An 18,786-nucleotide genomic window follows, 5' to 3' on the forward strand; every position below is an offset into this window, starting at 1 on the left:
GCACGGCTCCCTTCTCACAACAGAAAACCTAAGATGTATTTTTCAGACATATTCATGGTTAAAGAAACTCATGCCCTACAAAATATCGTAAGCGAGGAGTAGTCATTCCTTCACAATGCATTTTGTTCATAACTGAAGAAAGGAAATCCTTGTTAACATTGTGATACAGTCACCCAACAAAAGATTCTAAGAATCTTAGAAAATTGGTACTGTCAGAAGATAACCTTACCTGATCTAAAGCGTTTTCTTTGCATACACAGCTTGGCAAGACCCAGAGAAAAGGCAGTGTGGTAGGGGCTAGTCTGGAGAGGTTGATGGTAATGGGTTTCCTTTATTCTGCGAGGCTGTCTGAATACTCGGGGCTCAGTTCTGTCAGAAACACTGACAGTTCTGGATCCCCTCCAGTGGAGGGAACAAAGGCTGGGGTTTCTTTTGAAAAATTCTTTCTGAGCAGTGAGATTGTCCAACACAGTTTCCTTGATAAAGGGCTCATTATCTATCGGTGTGACTTTGCCCTTAATTTTTATGTTGGCAGTGCCAACATGAGCATATTTAAGCCAATCCTTTTACCCAGACAGCTGTAACAGCACCCTAACAATTTGTGTCAGTGCTCAAAGCTGGGGTGTAGAATATAATCAACTACGGGCGAAATTTCCAATTAGTTGAATCACCAAGAAATATAATGTATCAGCTTGCTTTTCGTCATATTTACACTTTTTGTCATTTTTTCAATGCGAGCCCATTTTAAATTTTAAAAAAAGTAGTCGAATGTTTCAGAATTGCTTCCTTAGCTTAACAGATACATGCTTATGGATCTAAGTGGGTTGATTTTGTTGGAGAAAGGTGGCTCCAGAACTCTGGGAAAAGGTGACCCTCTGAAAGAGAAATCCACATTAACAATGAACATGTGATAAACCAGTCTGAGAGGGAGAGTCTGTCGATGGTGATGGAGAAAATCTTGCATCACCCAAGTCTAAATGAGGTGATTAAATTTTAGCCTCTAAAACTGGAAGGACTGGAATATGATGTTAGCTCAGGAAGCTGAGAGCTAACTAAGCGTATACTATAAGCTTTGTAAAAGATTTTTAATCAAAATGAGGAAGCTTCACGGAGCCTACACAAAGGGGAGTCAGAGAGTAAGAGTGAAACAGAACCAGGCGCAACGTTTGTGATGTGGGACTTGTGAACACTGTGCTCACTAGGGAGGGGCACATTCCAGCGGGTGCCTGGGACACTTCAGTAAGGTTTTCCAAAGCCAGGATGAAACATCCCTCAAGCCTCCCCACCACCATGTACTCTGGATGTTTCTGAGGTTAGAACTCCATGTGTCAGAACTCCATTCCTTTTTAAGGCCAAATAATATTCCATTGCATGTCGGTACCACATTTTGTTCATCCATTCATCTGTTCATGAATACTTGTGTAGTTTCCTCCTTTTGGCTATTGTGAACAATGCTGTTCTGAACATTGCATACAAGTATCTATTTGAATTCCTTCTTATTGCGGTTTTAATTTGCATTTCCCTAATAACTAAAGTCGTTGAGCTTCTTCTATACATGAGCTTATTTGCCATCCGTTTATTTTCTTGGGTAAAGTGTTCAAATCTTTTGTCTATTTTTAAAAACTGTTTTTGCTTTTTAAGAAAATATTGTGTTGTGAGGGTTCCTGACGTATTCTAAATACAAGTCCTTTGTTGGATATATATTTTGCAAATATTCTCTCTAAGATGTGGCTTTTTATTTTCATAACAGTGGCTTTTGAGGAGCAAACATTTCTGATTTTGATGAAATTCAATTTACTGGTTTTCTTCCTTTTATAGTTCATGCTTTTTGTGTCCTAATATCTAAGAAATCTTTTCTAAACCTATATTCTCTTTTAGAAGTTTTATAGTTTCAGCTTTTAAATGTAGGTCTACGATCCATTTCCAGTCAAATTTTTTATATGGTAGGATACCAGGATCAAGGTTCATTTTTCCTTGCACATAGCTTTCCAGTTGCTCCCAGCCTGGTGATGTTTTAGCAGCACTCGTAGACTGGCAGCATTTGTGACCCTGTTGCTCCATCCTCAAGTCTGGCTCTGACTTAGGCCCTCAGAGGTTCTATCTGAACAACACTTGCATTCTATTCCTTTAACAGTTGCACATATAAGAATTTCATGTTGAGTTTCCTTTAAACCTCCAGACCATTCTCCTTTACTGAGTGCCCACTGTGTACCAGGAAGTCTATTATTTGCCGGAGTTATACAAAAATAAAGGTGGCCCTGGCATTCAAGAAAATAACTACACAAAATTTTGTTTGTGTGTCTCATATTTTATCAACTGAGATTACTGTGTTGTAATTTTTTTTTTAATCCAGCTTCTTATTACAGGGGATTTTGAGAGCAGATACAGAGTAGAATTAACTGAAACTATCACTAAGGTGGTTCATTGACTTCCATTGCTTGCTGGTTGATTTATTTAGTTTTATTCCCAAAGTATAGAGGACTGAAGAGCTGAAAGAGACAAGAATGCCCAGACCACAGATTATGACCAGGGAACTCTGAGTACAGGTGATTATGATCTTAGGTGTTCTTTGGGGGTACAGTCAGGAAGTTGCCTCTCCTTCTAATACCTCAACGTGGTTAACAGCAGGTACAAGCTCAGAAATAACAGAATGAGAATTCTAAAACTGTTGGCCTTCTGAATTCTCCCTCTGCTAGGAAGCACTATTCCAGCCAATAATTTTTTTTCATGCTTCTCTTAATATGTGTTTAACCTGGTTAGCTCACAAAGAGGGGAAAATTTTCAGCTAAGTAATACAAAGATTGATTTTTCTCCCATTTCAGTTATCAGGGCAGGAGATAGGGAAAATAAAAATACTGGACAAAATTCCAGAGTGTTTTGCCCCAGGGCTGCTAGCACTGGTATCTCACCCATTACCAGTTCTCAGCCATTGAAGGCCTGCAATGTTTGGTGTTGTAGAGAACAGAAGACTCAAAATACATGATCCTTGAGATCAACAGTTTGACCTTCCAACAAGCCCGTTCTCTTCTTGGGTGTGCTTCCTTTTTTTTTTTTTTTTTTTTGGCCCACTTAATTTTATGATGTACAGCGTCCTAAAACTATAAACTACTGGTTGTCATAACGCTTATGTGGCCTAACCCAGGTTTCAAAAACTGTTGAGTGAATTGCCATCATTTAATAATTGGGAAACTGCCCAGTAAAAATTTGGATTTCCAGCTTCTCTCTGAGAATTGGGAGGCCTGGCAAATCTGGGCTCACATTCCTGCGTGGCCACAGTCAGCTAAACTCTAGTACCAGCTGCTCCCTTTAAGACCAGCCATTTGGGCTCCAGTCTCTCCCCGGCTGGCTTTCCTGATGGTACCTTTCCTACCTGGATTCTTCAAGATGGTGGTTCTTGAACCTGGCTTCAAACTGTCAGGAATCATGTGAGGAACTTTAAAAGCTACTGATGCCTGTGTTGCAACCCCCAAAGATTTTGATATAATCCATCTGTTGTGTAATCCAGGCACTGGGATTTTTTATAAGCTCCCCAGGCAATTCCAAAATTGAGGACCCCTGTGTAAGAGCATCTCGAAGTTTAGCTTGCATATGAATCACCTGGGGACCTTATTAAACTGCAGATTGTGATTCAGCATGCATGTCTGGGATTCTGCATATCTAGCAAGCTCCTAGATGGTGTCAGTGCTGCTGGTCTATGAGAAGTAAGGCTCGAAGGCATTTGTCTTTGTTGTTTTGTTTTGTTTTGTTTGCGGTACGCGGGCCTCTCACTGTTGTGGCCTCTCCCGTTGCGGAGCACAGGCTCCGGACACGCAGTCTCAGCTGCCATGGCACACGGGCCCAGCCGCTCCGTGGCATGCGGGATCTTCCCGGACCGGGGCACGAACCGGTGTCCCCTGCATCGGCAGGCGGACTCTAAACCACTGCGCCACCCGGAAAGCCCTTTGTTTTATTTTGATTTTGAACCCTAAACTACAGACTTGGGTTTCAAGTCTAATGGAAGCTTATTCTAGCACTCACATTATTGAAGTAGCTGGAGTGATGGTGGCAAATGAGAATGTACTACTGGTCCTCTTTGGGAGGGTACATCTCAGCTTGCTGTGGCCACTGAAAACCTTTTGGTGTTAGGGGTCCTTAACTCCCATAGGTCTGCCTTCCAAACCACCTTTGCTGTCACCAATGATGCATGACAGCCCTCTCTCCCTCTGGCAAACTGTACCTCCTTTGACATTTTGAGCTCTTTGATGGTGGGACCGCTCTCATCCACCAGTTCCGCCGTTACTGATTGCATGGTAGTGTTTGTGCGTTTATTTGAGCATTTTATTGCAGTGGTTTCAGTTTGTGTTCCCAGATGCCTTAGGCCTGGAGCAATGGTTCTCAAACCCTAGCGTGCCACTTGGAAGGTGTATTAAAACAGACCCATAGGCTCCGTCCCCAGTATGTCTGATTCACTGAGGAGAGAATTTGCATTTCCAGCAAATTCCCAAGAGGTAATGCCATGGCTGGTCCAAAGACTTAGAGGCGCCCTTGGTCTCACCACATGGCTTCTCATAACAGTTACGTTTTTGGAGTCCAGATAAGATTTGATTAAAGGAAAAGGTTATTTTTTAAAATTTTGAATACTGCTGTTTTGGTGACTTTTGCTTTAATTATTTCATAGAAATTAATAGAAAATAAAAATAAATAAAAATTTGAATATTAGTGATATGGCGGGGAGGTATCAATTTAATAAAGATGAAACAAAGACTAAACTTATTCAATTATGGAAAGAGAGCCATACTGTCCTATCATGGAACACTCTTTGGACTTACACTATGTGTTCAAATATGACAGAAAAACATTAAAGAAAAAAACAACATATACTGGAAATAAGTTGTTGAAGTCTATCTAGAAAAGGAAGCTTGATTAAGGATTTCATGCTATTTTTAGGTTTGGGGGGAATAGAACCCCATTATAGCAGTATATAAATGTCTTTCCAGGAATTCATCGTGTATAAAAGGAGACAGCTGGTGAGGTTTCTTCAGACGCAAGCCTAAAGGAAATACAGCAAACGTCACAGCAGTTACATCTCAGCTTATTGGACCGGATCAAAGTAACTCTCTCACAGGGTGAGACACCTCATTTCATTTATAAAGCTCAGGCAAACAATATATGAGGTCCTTCATTTCACAGGATGGGTGGGAACCATGTAGCTTAGTAAACTTCATATTTACTTTTAGATGAAGTGGATTCTTAAACAAGACAAGTATCTGTCTGCTTTTGTATCTCCACTTCAAGAAGTATGCTGTAATAACAAAAATGCAAGGGCCTGAAGACCCTAAAGTAGAACTAACTTGTCCGTTAGAATGTGAGTCACCTTTAAGAATGATTATATTTCCTTAGGACAGTCAATAAATTTCAGGATATTCTTTACTTCCAACGCCCAGAGGAATAAAGCACCAAATTCAAAGTTTGACAAAAGTCTAAGTGCTTGGTTTAAAAAAAAAAAAAAAAAAGTAATATTCTTGCAAGGAAATTGGGAAAAGGGCTCTAGGGCAAGTAGGCTGGGCGGGTGCAGGTCTCAAAACCGCAAAAGAGGAATCTGGGAAGAGCTTATTAAAAAGCGGACTCAACATGTTTTCACGGGCGAAAGAGGAACAGAGGGTGCTGGCATCCCATCCTACTGTCAGAGGAAGGTTCGAATCAACGTCAGATTTTTCTTGAGCAACTAAAATAATGACGACTAGCTGAAGAGTGTGCATTTGAAAATTAACAAATTTAAGGAACCGTACAAGTCACATGAGTTTCCTCCACCGACCCCATGAGCAACCAAGGGGCCACGGTCTGCCTGAGCGACCTACATTTGCTCTGTCATCTCAGGACTGCGAGGGATCAGCCAGCGTGCGCCCTCCTCATAAAACTCTGCCCTGCTGGCGGGCCGGGCCGGCTCCCGGTGGCGGCAGTGCCAGCCAGGCTCCTGGAGTTCTAGGCAGGCTGCGGGCGCTCGTCCCTCCGCTTCACCCTTTCACCCCTCCTTCACCCCCAGGCGCTACGCGGGGTGGCGAGGATTTTCCGCCCACTCCCGCGGCCGCGCTGGCGAGGCCATGAATTGCAGGGCCTCCCGGCTTTGGCGAGCCTGGAATCCGAGTCCTCCCCGTCCCGGCCACTCTGCTGGGGCGCTGGGGGCTCGAAAGAGGCTGGGGTTTGTTTCAAGACACTGAGTTTAGAGACGCAGCTTCTAAGTCTGAATTTGTCCTCGATCTTCCCCAGACCCGCCGCCTCTGGTCTCGAAGACGCCCGGCAGCCGGCTCGGCCGCAGGCAGGCAGCAGCCTGGCCGGCCCGGAGGGCGCAAAGCCAGAGCGCTCGGCCCGGCAGCCCAGGGCATCCCCGCGGCTGGGGGCGGAAGGCGAGCCCGGCAGCAGGAAAGGTTCGCAGGGCCGGAGCTCCACCCGGCTGGCCGCCGGGCTCGGGGGCCCGCAAAGTGAACGGCGGCGGCGGAGGGCGCGGGGCCAGCGGAGAGGGGCGGAGACGCGGGCGCCGGTTGGCGCGGGCTCGGGGGCGGGGCGGGAGGGGCGGGGCCGGAGGCGGGGCCGGCCGCCGGGCGCTGGAGCTGCCGGCGCACGGAAAGGAGTCGCGAGCAGCTGGAGCGGAGTTGGAGGAAGCGGCGGCCGCGGCCGGGGCGGCGGGGAGCGGGTCGGGAGACGGCGAGCTTGGGTCGGGAACGGCTGGCGGGTCGGAGCCTGGTCAGGGGCGCATCGGAGCCGTGCGCGCAAGAGGCTGCCGCTGCAGCCTGGGCCCCGCAGAGGAAGGAAGCCGGCCGGCGGGGGAGGTAGGCGGCAGCAGCGGGTCCGGGTGTGTGCTCGGGAGGGGGAGGCGGTGCGTGCGCGCGCGGCTACCGCCGCTCTCTTCCTGTCACCAGCAGCCGCTTCTCCTTCTGCAGAGCCGAGCCGGGGGAAGCGAGCCGGCCGCCGTCCTCCCTGCCGCCGGCATCTCCCGCCCGCCGTGCAACCGCGGGCCCTACTCGCGGCCAGCGTCCTGCGTGCTCCCGGCCACCTCGCGGCTCCCGTTTCCCTAGTCCTCTTCCGAGCGGGTTGTGCGTGCCGCCGGGCGCATTCGTCCCTGGAGTTGCAGGCGAAGTCGGGCTTCCGCCACCCCTCCGTCACCTCACGCTTCTGTGGGTCCCCACTGTCGCCTTGCTGCAGTTTTCCGGCGCCTTTCAGCAGAGGAGAGCGCCCTGACCGCTGCCTTTGCGTTAGCGGGAAGGAGCTATGCCTTCCCCCGCGCCCTCCGGCTGCACCCGCGTTGCTGCCCGGGGCGAGCGGGGCGGCGGGGGTCCCCGGAGCTAGCCCCCAGCCCCCGCCCTCCGAAGTTCGCCTCCCTCCTCTTCCGGGGTGGGGGAAGTGCGCCTCGGGGCGGCCGGTCGCTGGGACCCTAACTCGGCGTGTGGTGCCGACCGGGCCTGGGCAGGTTGTTGGAGGCAGACTTAATGGGGTCTTGGAACAGCCCGGAAATCCAGGTTTTTTGTAACGCGGGGCGAGGCTGGAGGGACCGGCCCAGCAATATGGAGCCGGCTAGAGAGAGCGAGAGAGCGTGCAAACCCGAGCTGAAAGATCGTGGGGAATTGTCTGGAATCCACAGTTCTCACACTCACTTCCCAAGGGCAGAAACTGCCCCGCAGATCACAAGACAAAGAGAACAGGAAAGCTCAGGCCAACCGCTCCAGAGCAGAAATGTACTTTGGTAACCAGAATTCGATCATGAAATGTAAGGGTGTGAGCGGAATGGCTGTTACATGTTGAATGCAGAATGTGTGTGGACTGGATTTGGGGAAATTCTTCTGCTTCTCTGGGCGCAATTAAGATCAGAAAGGTCTCACTTACACCGTTAATCCCTGGTTGGAGCTGCAGCACTGTTGGTATCTGAGTATGAGTTACTCTGTTTGGGGGTTTTGTGACTTTAGAAGTGATAGGGGTTTGGGGGGCTTTTTTTTTTTTTTTTTTTCAGTTCTTTTCCTCTTTGTCAGTGCGAAGTACGAATGGATAAAGCAGTTCCGGGTTTTGAATGCAGCATAAGATTGTCATTTCAGTGTGATGGGGCTGGAGTTTTAGTTGTTAGGCGGGACATTCACAAAGTAAGTGACCCAGGGGTTATGTGGAATGGTTTTTGTTTGTTTGGTTTTTAATATTTCATTATCTTGTCTTGCGTTTGGCAGCTTTAAAGATGGTTAGGTATTAGCTAGAAAAGGTCAGAGTAGGAAGACAAGTTTATTTCTGAGACAGGCTATCAGTAATGGGGCAGATCATCAGGAATTTGATGACTTCTGCACAGAAGGCCACAAACATCTTTTATCGTTGGAAGAGAAAAAAAGCACCCTCATAGCCATAATTTTTTGATAGATTACACTGCCTTGAAATAAACAGCTTTTAAAAAGCATAGATGATAGTCTTCTTAGAAACAAAAGTTCTTAAACTTTGGGAATGTTTTGGTCATGACAAAGAAAATACCCTGAGTGATTTTGGGGGGGATCCCTCTTCAGTTTGGGAAGGTGTGTTTGGTTCAGAATCAGGCTTAAACTGGAAAGGCTGGTGGAGGAGGCTCCCTGCCTTGCAGAAGTGTTGGGTTATGTCACTGCTGGCCTCTTCAGCTTTTATATGACAATTGCAACTAGAGAGTTGTACTTTTTCCATAGAAGTGTGTAGATTGTTGTGGTTGGAAGAAAGTTTTATATATCTGATACTGGCTTTCAAAGTGTGATGTGCATTTGCTTTATAACTTTCATCTTGATTTGGGACCTGTTCTTGTCAGTTGCATAGCAGATAATTTGCATTGTACACACTACTATCTGCTGTTTTATCTGTTTTTGTAAAATGACGGTATCACTGTGTCTTTTCACCTCTGTGATGCTGATAGCCAGTGTGAAAAAGCATTTCACTTCTCATTGATTAATTATATTGTCTTTCCATAGCTGTTTCTTTAAATTTCACTTCATTAAGAACAGTAAATCCCCACAACATTAAGTTGGTTTTGGGAAACAGAAGTGGTACAATAAGTCATAGGTGACACGTATTTTGGTTACTGACAGTGATGATGGTAGTACGCATTTATTTGCTGGAAATGTTAAGTGCGTCTAAGCTGGTTTTTGAAGGGTTTTGGTATCTTCAGTGCAAGCCTGCTCCACTTACTCAAATTTTGTGTTATTAAGAGTGTTGCCCATATATTTAATTAAAATTTTCCATGAATGCCCCGTAATTCTTAGGCTAATATGTTCGTCAGAATCTCCTTTTTTTTCTTAGGTAGTTCAAGGGAGTATTCTAAAAAGGCATCCACTCTGAAAGGTTGTCCACACACTCATTAAAACAGAAACAATTCTAGTTCAGCTCTCATTGTGTTTGCATTTTGTCATATGCAAAATGAGTTTTAGTGAATAAAGAGATGGTCAGTGAGCACATTGAAAATAAAATGATTTCATGGTCAGTTAGAATATAGAAAGCTGAGATCATGTTTGCATTTGGTGTTTTGCTTTTAATTCTCCCACAACTGGGGTATACACAATGCAGAAGAAAAAGGGAAGTGCCTTTTTCAGTATATTATACATTTAGGTGGGCTCCCCACAGCTCTTCTGTCTTTTGGAGGATACAGGGATTGCCAGTGAAGGCAAGAGAATGGAGCATCTTACTGAAGCCCTCAGAAAACAAGAAGTTACTTATCAATGGAAGGAAGAGATTATCACTTCGTTTTTACCTTAGAAGGCATAATATCAATTATATAACAGCTTTTAATAAAAAAACTTATGTTGTAATTGATTTTAAAAATATTCATCCTATTTATTGTTTTTTCCCCCCCGTCTCCTCCACCTACACCCTAATGTGATTACCTGCCATGGTTCTGCCAACCCTCTTATTGGAATTACTTGCTTAAGAGAGTGGCAATTAAAGGCCATTTCACGTACGTTATGCCAAAGCAGCTGAAAATAGACTATGTAATTACTCCTAAACTTGTCTGTTTGGGTGATATTAGGGGTTTTGTCTGTTTTATTTATTTGAAAGGATAGAATGAGTGTAGTGTACCTTTTGCTTTAAAAAAAAAAACTACTATAAAAACATCTTTGGAGATTGTATCCTCCCAACATTGTTTTCCTTAAAGTGAATCCAATAGGTACCCCCAGGCACCTGTAATCAAAATAGTTTTCATGTTAACGATCACCCAGAGAGTACTGCGATCACAGGAGTCTAGCAAAAGTGAGGAGACTCCAGCAGTGGGTGGAGAGAGTGAAGAAAGCAAGGTGCCTGGGCCGGGCTGGAGTGCTTTGCCCCTCTCCTTTTTGGCTGGACCCCCAGTGGTCTAGCCCCGGCGCTCAGCCCCAGGATCTAGGGCTGTAACAGGAGGACGCTGCTGCCTTCAGTCCCTGGAGAACCGCATGAGTGCTGTCACCTTTCCTCTTTGAGGGCAGCTAGGGAGCAGCCACCAAACCCTGCTGGAGAGGAGTGTTGTCCCCTAACTCCACCCCCTGCCTCATACCACCCTCTCACACAGCCCTGGCTCCTCCCAGGTCTCCTCTGCCCTGACCTCTATAGAGCCACCCTCTGCCTCAGGACTAGATGGGCAAAGTCCACAAGCAGCCCTTATCTGTCTATCTATTTACTCTGAAAAGAAGTTAAAGCAACAGTGGAGAGGTTGATTTTGGCTAGCTTGAGGATTCTTTCAGTAGACTCTGCAGCATTTAGAGGCAGGGCCAAAGAAAATTCTTGGCAAATGTTCTGGTTTTAAAATGAATTGTATAAGTGGTAGGAAGTGGCAATCAATATTAATAGTAATGACAGTAGTAACAATACTACTACTAGAGCTGTGGTTTACTAGCCATGTGACTTAAAGCAAATTATTTTACTTCTCTGTGCTTATTTTCCCATCTGTAAAATGGAGATGGTAATCATACCCACGATGGTTGTAATTAAATGAGTTGACATATGCAAAACCGGAAGAAGCGTGCCTGGCCCCTAAGAAGCACTGTGTTGGTGTTAAGCAAGCTCTAATTATCAAGCATGGAGTGCAGTCTTTGTATAAATAATTTCCTTTACTCTTCATAATAAATAGGGGCACGGAGAGGTTTAAGTAACTTGCCTAAGTTTAAAAATTTAGGCACCAATGGGGACAAGCATCTTTGAGGGTGAAACCCAGTGCTTGTACTCGCCTTCTTGCTAAGGATTTTACACAGTAGCATTGTATTTTCACAAGAGGGGGGACCCTAGATTGTCTGCTTTAGTCCTCCCATTCCATGGCCATCTCCTCAGGGCTTCTTCCCTGGGATGACGCAGAGAACTAGAGTGGTCCATCCCATGGCCTTTTCTGGGTGATGGGATATGTTTCTCAGGCTCTGGAAGCCACAGCCTCCCTGTGGTGACCACTGAGCCTGAGAACTGCCTCCAGCTGGACCTGTGTCTCTGTCGCTCGGCAGTGCTCCGCTATCCCATCACTTTGCTTTCTGCAGAGCCCTGTGACCTTGTTGTTTGACCGGGGCTTGTCCTGTCCCCCCACCCCCATACCCCCAACCCCCAGAGGGCTGGCGGGCAGGAGTTGTGCCCTAGGTGCCTTGCTTCCCCCCACAGTGCAGACCCAGCCCTGAGCGCGGCAGCCTGGGACACATTCTGGTTGGTTTGAAAAATGAATGGAAATACTTGAGGGCTGTGGCTTGGGGCTTCCTCCGAGCCCATCATTTTATTTTGTTTTAATTGAGGTAAAATTTACATCCCATAAAATGTTGCCCCGAGCCCATCATTTTAGCTTGAAATTCATTTTGTTAGTAGGAAATTTTAACTGTTCAGTTTGATTTTCATGATTTCCAGGACACTCTTTGAAAGGTAAAAAGAGTTTTAAATAATGAATTGTGCCTTTTGTTTTTTAAAAAGGCTGTGTGGATTTAGTTAGGGAGCTTGCCCTACTCAGAGCTACCACACTGAAGATGGAGAGGTGAATTATAGGTCTGGGGGCCCAGGAACCTCTCTGTAGTTTTGCAGCTGGATTGAAAGTCCATTCTGTGCTGGGACCCAGGGCCAAACTGCTGATTTCAGGGCAGGATAGAATCACACGATCAGGCTATATTCTTGATTTATTTAAAGTGATTTGAAAATATCCTTTATTCCTGCCTCCCCACCAAGTTTGCTAAATCCCCGTCCTTTGTGAAAGGGGAATGAGTAAGTCAACAAAGTCAGAGGACTTTTCAAAGAATTTTGTTTGGTTCTTTGCCCAAATGCCTGCGGGTTAGAGGGTTTAAATTGAAAATTTACTTTCAAGCAGTTGTACATTAAAAAGTCATGGATTGCTCCTTGTCGGGCATCAGAAACAACTTTATTCTGAGGAACAGAATGGGAATTGGTTGGTGTTTTAGCAGAGAGAGAAAAATCTGTCTTCCGAGTAATGGTATTGCAGGCAGTCTGTAAAAGGCTTGAAAAACAGGAGCAACATTTTTCCCGTGAAGGACCTTTTGAACTGCTGCATATGATGTTCTGTATGAGTAAGTTAATTTGTTATTTGTTCCTAGGACTCCTTTATACCTTTTGTTACAGTAACTTAGGTTATGCACTGTCTTGGAGCACATGTCATAAAACTGCCTTGGTTATTTGAAAACATTAGATTATCCACATATAAAAATCTTAACTGGGGAAATAATTCTGTTGAAGCTGGCTGGAAACATTTCAATGAACAGGTGTACGTAGCCAAAGAGGTTGGAGGGGTAAGCTTGTGGATCTGGGCACCATATAGCTTCAGCTCCACACTGATCACAGGACAGTGATCTAGGCACTACCAGTGCCCCAGTCTGCTGAGTCTTCTGCTCTGTGGGTGAGAGAGAAATTTGAGGGTGAGAGAAAAGAGAACTTGCCAGTCCTCTAAATGTGATAGCCCTGGTGACTGTGGACGATGCGTCACATACCCCCCCAAGGAGGAGCTGAGCTGTTAGAAATTGTGCAGTGAGGGGCCTGGGGTAGCAGCGGGGGGCATAGATGCCAAGAAGCATGTAGGTGACAGAAGCTGAAGCTTGTAGAGCAGAAATGGGCAGGATTCCAGAAGAGGGCAGCCTTCCAGAAGTGATGTGCCCAGTATTCTTTGATTCACTAGTTCATGGACTTCTTTGGCAAGGATGCATCTTAATGAAGTCTCTTTGGAAGAAAATCTGTGTGGTCCAAGTTGCTGAGTCTCAGACTGAGGGCACTCCTGCTGAGTTATAATGCTTCTTTTTGTGCAGGTGTTTTTGTGAAAGAGTCACAAACACTATCGGTAAGGCCACCGTCACAGAGAGCAACAAGCAGACCTTCAAGATAAACCTGAGAGGTCAGAGCATGCAAGCGAGGAATCTGCACCATTGACCCCATGTATATATCTGGGCCGTCCTGGGGCATCCGAGCAAGCTAGCTGAGTTTGGGCAGTAGGTTTTTGTTGTTTTTTTTTTTTTTGCGGTACGCGGGCCTCTCACTGCTGTGGCCTCTCCCATTGCGGAGCACAGGCTCCGGACGCGCAGGCTCAGCGGCCGTGGCTCACGGGCCCAGCCGCTCTGCGGCATGTGGGATCCTCCCGGACCGGGGCACGAACCCGCGTCCCCTGCAACGGCAGGCAGACTCCCAACCACTACGCCACAAGGGAAGCCCTGGGCAGTAGGTTTTAAGGTGTTAAAAGTGGTGGCTCTGGAGCCAGCCTGCCTGGATTTGAACTCTAGTTACACCTCGCCCTTGGTGAGTGTTATCATGGCCAAGATATCACAGCCAAGACACTAAACTCTCCGCACCTCGTTTTCCTCCTATGTAAAGTGAGAATGTTGATAGTACCCATCTCATGGTTACCTTGAGTATTGAACATGTTAATACACCTATAGCTCCCACTGAATATTCGATGGTGATGATTGAATGGGTTAATACACCTATAGCTTCCAGTATTTAGTGACGACGACAGTGGCAGCCATTAAAATGGGCATGGCCGTCAGGAGAAGGTGTACACTGTGTAGCAGGGGGGGGCCGCCCCCCTCTAGCCAAGGCCTCTCTGCACCTCCCCATGGGATGCGCTCCACTCACCACGCCATGGCTAGTCAGTGCTCCCTCTTTTTTTTTTTTTTTTTTTTTTGCGGTACGCGGGCCTCTCACTGTTGTGGACTCTCCCGTTGCGGAGCACAGGCTCCGGACGCGCAGGCTCAGCGGCCATGGCTCACGGGCCCAGCCGCTCCGCGGCATGTGGGATTCTCCCGGACCCAGGACACGAACTCGTGTCCCCTGCATCGGCAGGTGGACTCTCAACCACTGCGCCACCAGGGAAGCCCAGCGCTCCCTCTTAATTGGCACTGCATCGTGGCTGACCTTGGACTGTTTGGATTGGTCTTCCTGGCCTTGACGGTGGAGTCCCTGAAGATGAGTGGTGTGTGCTGCCTATGGTCCAAGAGTCATAGAAGATCTGGGCTTCTCTTGGTCAGTTGAGGGCCCAGAGTTCTGCATAGGATTCTTCTGCACAGAAAGTAAGGTGGTTCTTACAAACGGTGAGGGAGGGGGACTTTGTAGAGACAGGTAGATCTCTGGCATCTATGGCGGGAATTGTTACTCTAAAGTCTGGTCTTGCTGAAGTCTTTGGGTTCCTCAGGGTTCTTTATCTCCTTGCAGGGATTTAGCCTCAGGCCAATGTAAACACAGTTTTTAGGTTTGTAAAACCTTGAGCAGACCTGGATCTTTTCTTACTGCAGTGTCCCCTGGTGAGGGACATGCATAGCTACATAGGTGCGCCGTGAGCAGGGCTTGGCGATTGCTGAGAGCCGTGTAGCGGGGAGAGGAGGAATTGAGGTGGACAGAGTAGGAGGGAGAGAGGGGAATTATTATACTCCCCATTCTGTTAAGAATCTCACCAAACTGGCCTCCTGGGCTGTTGAAATAGAGGAAGACATAGGCAGCAGCTGGCGGAAAGATCTACCCAGCCTACTAGTTGAGGATTTTTTTTTTTTTCAAAAAAACATACATTGCCAGGAAAAGCTAACAAAAATTTCAAGGCAGATTTGGAGGAATTAAATTATTCTCAGGCATATTGCCTGGTTTCCAGGCATTTAGGGATATGTAAATTTTCATGTTCTGTGTCTCATTTGTAACAGAGTACATTAGTACTAAAAATGGGATTTGCTAGTTCTACATTTTCTTGTGAATTTATGCAGCGAATATTTAATTTGATTCTGGATCTAGCAAAAGGAGAGGCTGTCTTCAAACATAACATAGTTTATTTTTCTCATATGCTCTGCTGGCTGCTTTAATTTTTTTTCTCTGCCAACTGAAATACGAAGTAGAATACTACTGCAAATTAATATTCTTGCTACACAAAGATCTCCAGTGTTTGTTTTTCCTTCTTTTAATATGTAACTCTCCTAAGAGCGTTATTGTATTACAGCTAAGAGGCTTTAGCCATGTAAAGTTGAATACTTTACACTTCTGAATGCCAGCATAACAATTAATCTGTGATTAGATTTGCTTCTTAAGATGCCTACACCGCAGAGTGCCTATAATAATAAACTTCTAAAGGGCTCCATTCTTGAAAACTTATAAAAGCTCTCTTTGACACAGCGTACCGAAATTGTGAGGCTATTGTTTTTATTGCTTTATTGTTCAGCCAGCTTAACTGAAAGCTGGCTGAGTTTGCTTTTCCTCTTTCTAACAAAGATAACGTGGAGAAATGAACGGAGCACATAGTGTGTCCGTGTGCACATTGTTCTCTACTGTTCTAGCAGCTATCCAAGCTGCCTTACTGCCTCTCTAACTTAAAGAGCCTCTGACTCTCTAAGCCCTCTGCCTCTACTAGTTTAAGAAAAAAAAAAACTTGCATTTCCGTTTCCCCCTCCACTGAGCTTATCTTCATAGTGTGATCTGCAGCCATCTCTACTTTCTTTTTATTCCTTAACTCCTTAAACTCTGGTTACTCTTCTCAATACTATTAGACTAGAGTGGGCTTTCTCAAGTCCGTGATGATTCCACTATGGACAAAAGCCCCAGATGACCTAGCCCTGCCTGTTTCCCACTTCCAGAGGCCCCTGCAGGATTTAGTCTTAGAGATCACCTTTTCCTACCTGAACCCTCTTACCCCTTGTTTCCAGGACATTGCATTGTCTTCAGACCTTGACTTTCCCTCCTCAATGGCATTCATTGAACCTTGATGTTGGGTCCTTGGATCTTTTTTTTTTTTTTTTTTTACTTTTAATATTTTCCCTCTGAGTTCCTTCATTCCATTGAGCTTGGCCTTGCCTTATATGCGGCTGATTACCAAGCCTCAGGTGTGTTTCCTCTCCTGAATCACAGACCAGGTTTTCCACGATCCACGCTTGCATTTGGGTGCCCAGCATCACTGTTAGCCCATCAGGCCTCCTGGCTTCCCTTTGCCTGATATTGGTAGCTACATTCTTCTTGTGAACTCAGGATCAGGCACCTTTTGCTTCTTTCTTTTTCTTCTTCTTTTTTAAAAAAATATATATCATTTTCATTGCTTTTTAAGAAAGGAATCAACGTAAAATTAAAACAGTAATCAATGTTGGGATAAAAGAGAAAGTGCGAGAGAGAGAAGTTTTTCCTTTTTATTTTGTTTTTTCTTTTTATTTTGTGCTTGTATTTTCTGTACAATTTATACTTTCTATTTTACTTTTTTGCTAGGAAGGTACCAACAAAATGACCTATGCTCTGCTATTATGTACTAAGTTTTGTGTCTTTATTTCTTTGGCTTAAAAATACTAATATGTTGCTAAACAGACATACAGGTCAGTGTATCTCTCTGATAATCTCATGTCATGCAGAAATGAACTCTAAAATAGCTGGCAGAGTGGATCCTCTTTAAGGTCCAGCAGTCAGCTAGTACCTTGAACCTTGGCTCAGCCCTCCAGCCTGGGAAGAGCCCCTTCCTCTTGGCTTCTCTGCCATCCTGTTTCTCATATGCTGCAGTCTGTCCATTTCCCCAACCAGGATCCAGTACCCAGTACCGTGTGCTTCTCTCTTTCTTGATCCATTTTTCAGCATTGCCACGTACCACACATGCTTCTTCCTCCCTTACTTCAGTCCTCCCCTTTCCGTGCCTTCTGCTGCCACTTTGGTTCATGCCTTCATGGCCACTTGCCCAGATGGCTGCAAAACACCTTTCATGGCTCTCCTCTTCTGTCCCTACGCCAGTCCCTTCCACGCACCAGGATTAGACTGAGGTTCTTCAAGTGCCGCTCTGGTCTTGTTGTTCCCCTCTCTCCAAGCCTTTTTCCAGCTCCCCAGTGTAGATTGCATCACTCATAAACTCGACACGGGTGTGTGTGATGTTTGTTATACAACCCCTGCTTATCTTTCTAACCCGGACGTGATGTTCCCTCTTTGGCTTCACACATACCGGTCTGCCTGTTCTAGCTCTTCCCAGAATATGACAAGTGCTTCATCACATCTGTACCTAAGATCATGCCACACGTTCTCTTCTGTCTTCAGATGCCTGCAGTGAGATGTGGTCTCTCCCTTGTTTGAACTCCCTAGCATTCAGTCTCTGCTCTCTTATGACATTTACCTAGTGTTATAGATCCTTGTGTCCTGTCTTATCTCTGAGATGTTGCCACATTCCAGCATCCCTCCCACGCTGCCGAGTGTTCTTAGAAGGCTGGGACTGCCTGCCTCACTAATCTTTGTTGTGTATACCATGTCAAGCAAAAGCATACTGGCCTGTGTACGTCTGCCAGGTTGATTAAGTACTTGTTGAATGGAAGTCGAAATTCAGATTCACACAGATGGCCAAGTGTGCCGTTGATTCATAAGTCTTGTTTTCCCTTTGCTAGGTGCAGCTCGCATGTGGTGTGTGCCACAGTCAAATCAGATGACAGATGGACAGTGTGACAAGAGTGTCAGAAAGGATCGGGCCTCGAAGGGAGAGTCAGCCCCGAGTCAATGTGTTGACGAGTTGCTGAAAAGGAAGCCGGTGGGAAGACTGCGGCCACAGAGGAAGTGAGCCCTGACTTCAGTCACACCCTTGATGGAGGACAGATGGACGGCCGGATGGCCAATCACCTCTCCTCTTAAACCTTTGGAGAGTTATCCTTTATCCCCTGCCGGACGTGTATTAGGAATCTTAACACACTCTCTGAATTCACTTTCCATAGAAACGTCAGGTTAGACTGCGGTGTGCAGCCAGCCTCAGCTGTCGCATGGTCGCAGGTCGGCAGCCATGAGCGCCGAGGGGTACCAGTACAGGGCGCTGTACGACTATAAAAAGGAGCGGGAAGAAGACATTGACTTGCACTTGGGGGACGTACTGACTGTGAATAAAGGGTCCTTAGTAGCTCTTGGATTCAGTGATGGACAAGAAGCCAGGCCTGAAGAAATCGGCTGGTTAAATGGCTATAACGAGACCACTGGGGAGAGGGGGGACTTTCCGGGAACTTACGTAGAATACATTGGAAGGAAAAAGATCTCACCGCCCACACCAAAGCCCCGGCCACCTCGACCCCTTCCTGTTGCACCAGGTTCTTCAAAAACTGAAGCAGACAGTGAGCAGCAAGGTCAGTATTGATGAGTGATTGCTTCATGACTGCTTTTTTTTTTTTTTTAAAGGAAAAGTCTCATGTTGGTTGAGCTGGGCTGAAACGGTCTGGGCAGAAGTTGTTTTGGCAACTTTACCTGAATTTATGTATGGTGCATAAAAGTTTGGTCAGTCATTACATGGCTAGAAATTTGTGTTTGTGGGGTGGAGGGTTGTTATAAAACTAGGGTGGTGATATCTGAGAACCTTTTCAGTTAGTGTCTCAAAACACTATTATTAGAGTTGCCATGGAATTAAACACCTTTTGC

At 45.9% G+C, this 18,786-nt stretch overlaps 1 protein-coding gene across 3 annotated transcripts in view; it reads left to right on the forward strand.

Moving 5' to 3' along the window:
* The first annotated feature begins 6,598 nt into the window (after positions 1 to 6,598).
* The window catches only part of PIK3R1 (phosphoinositide-3-kinase regulatory subunit 1), an 86,916-nt gene continuing 74,728 nt past the window's right edge, over positions 6,599 to 18,786 (forward strand). Inside the window, exons 1-2 of one of the 3 annotated variants that reach the window (XM_030844667.2) lie at positions 6,599 to 6,806; positions 17,778 to 18,497. In XM_030844667.2, the coding sequence (XP_030700527.1) occupies positions 18,164 to 18,497 (334 nt within the window). In that variant the 5' untranslated portion in view covers positions 6,599 to 6,806; positions 17,778 to 18,163. Of the gene's footprint in view, positions 6,807 to 7,281; positions 7,742 to 17,777; positions 18,498 to 18,786 lie in introns of those variants that run through there. The other 2 variants (XM_030844649.2, XM_030844655.3) reach the window with 2 other exon arrangements.

This window comes from Globicephala melas, chromosome 3 (assembly GCF_963455315.2).
Source record: "Globicephala melas chromosome 3, mGloMel1.2, whole genome shotgun sequence".
NCBI classification, from domain to species: Eukaryota; Metazoa; Chordata; class Mammalia; order Artiodactyla; family Delphinidae; genus Globicephala; species Globicephala melas.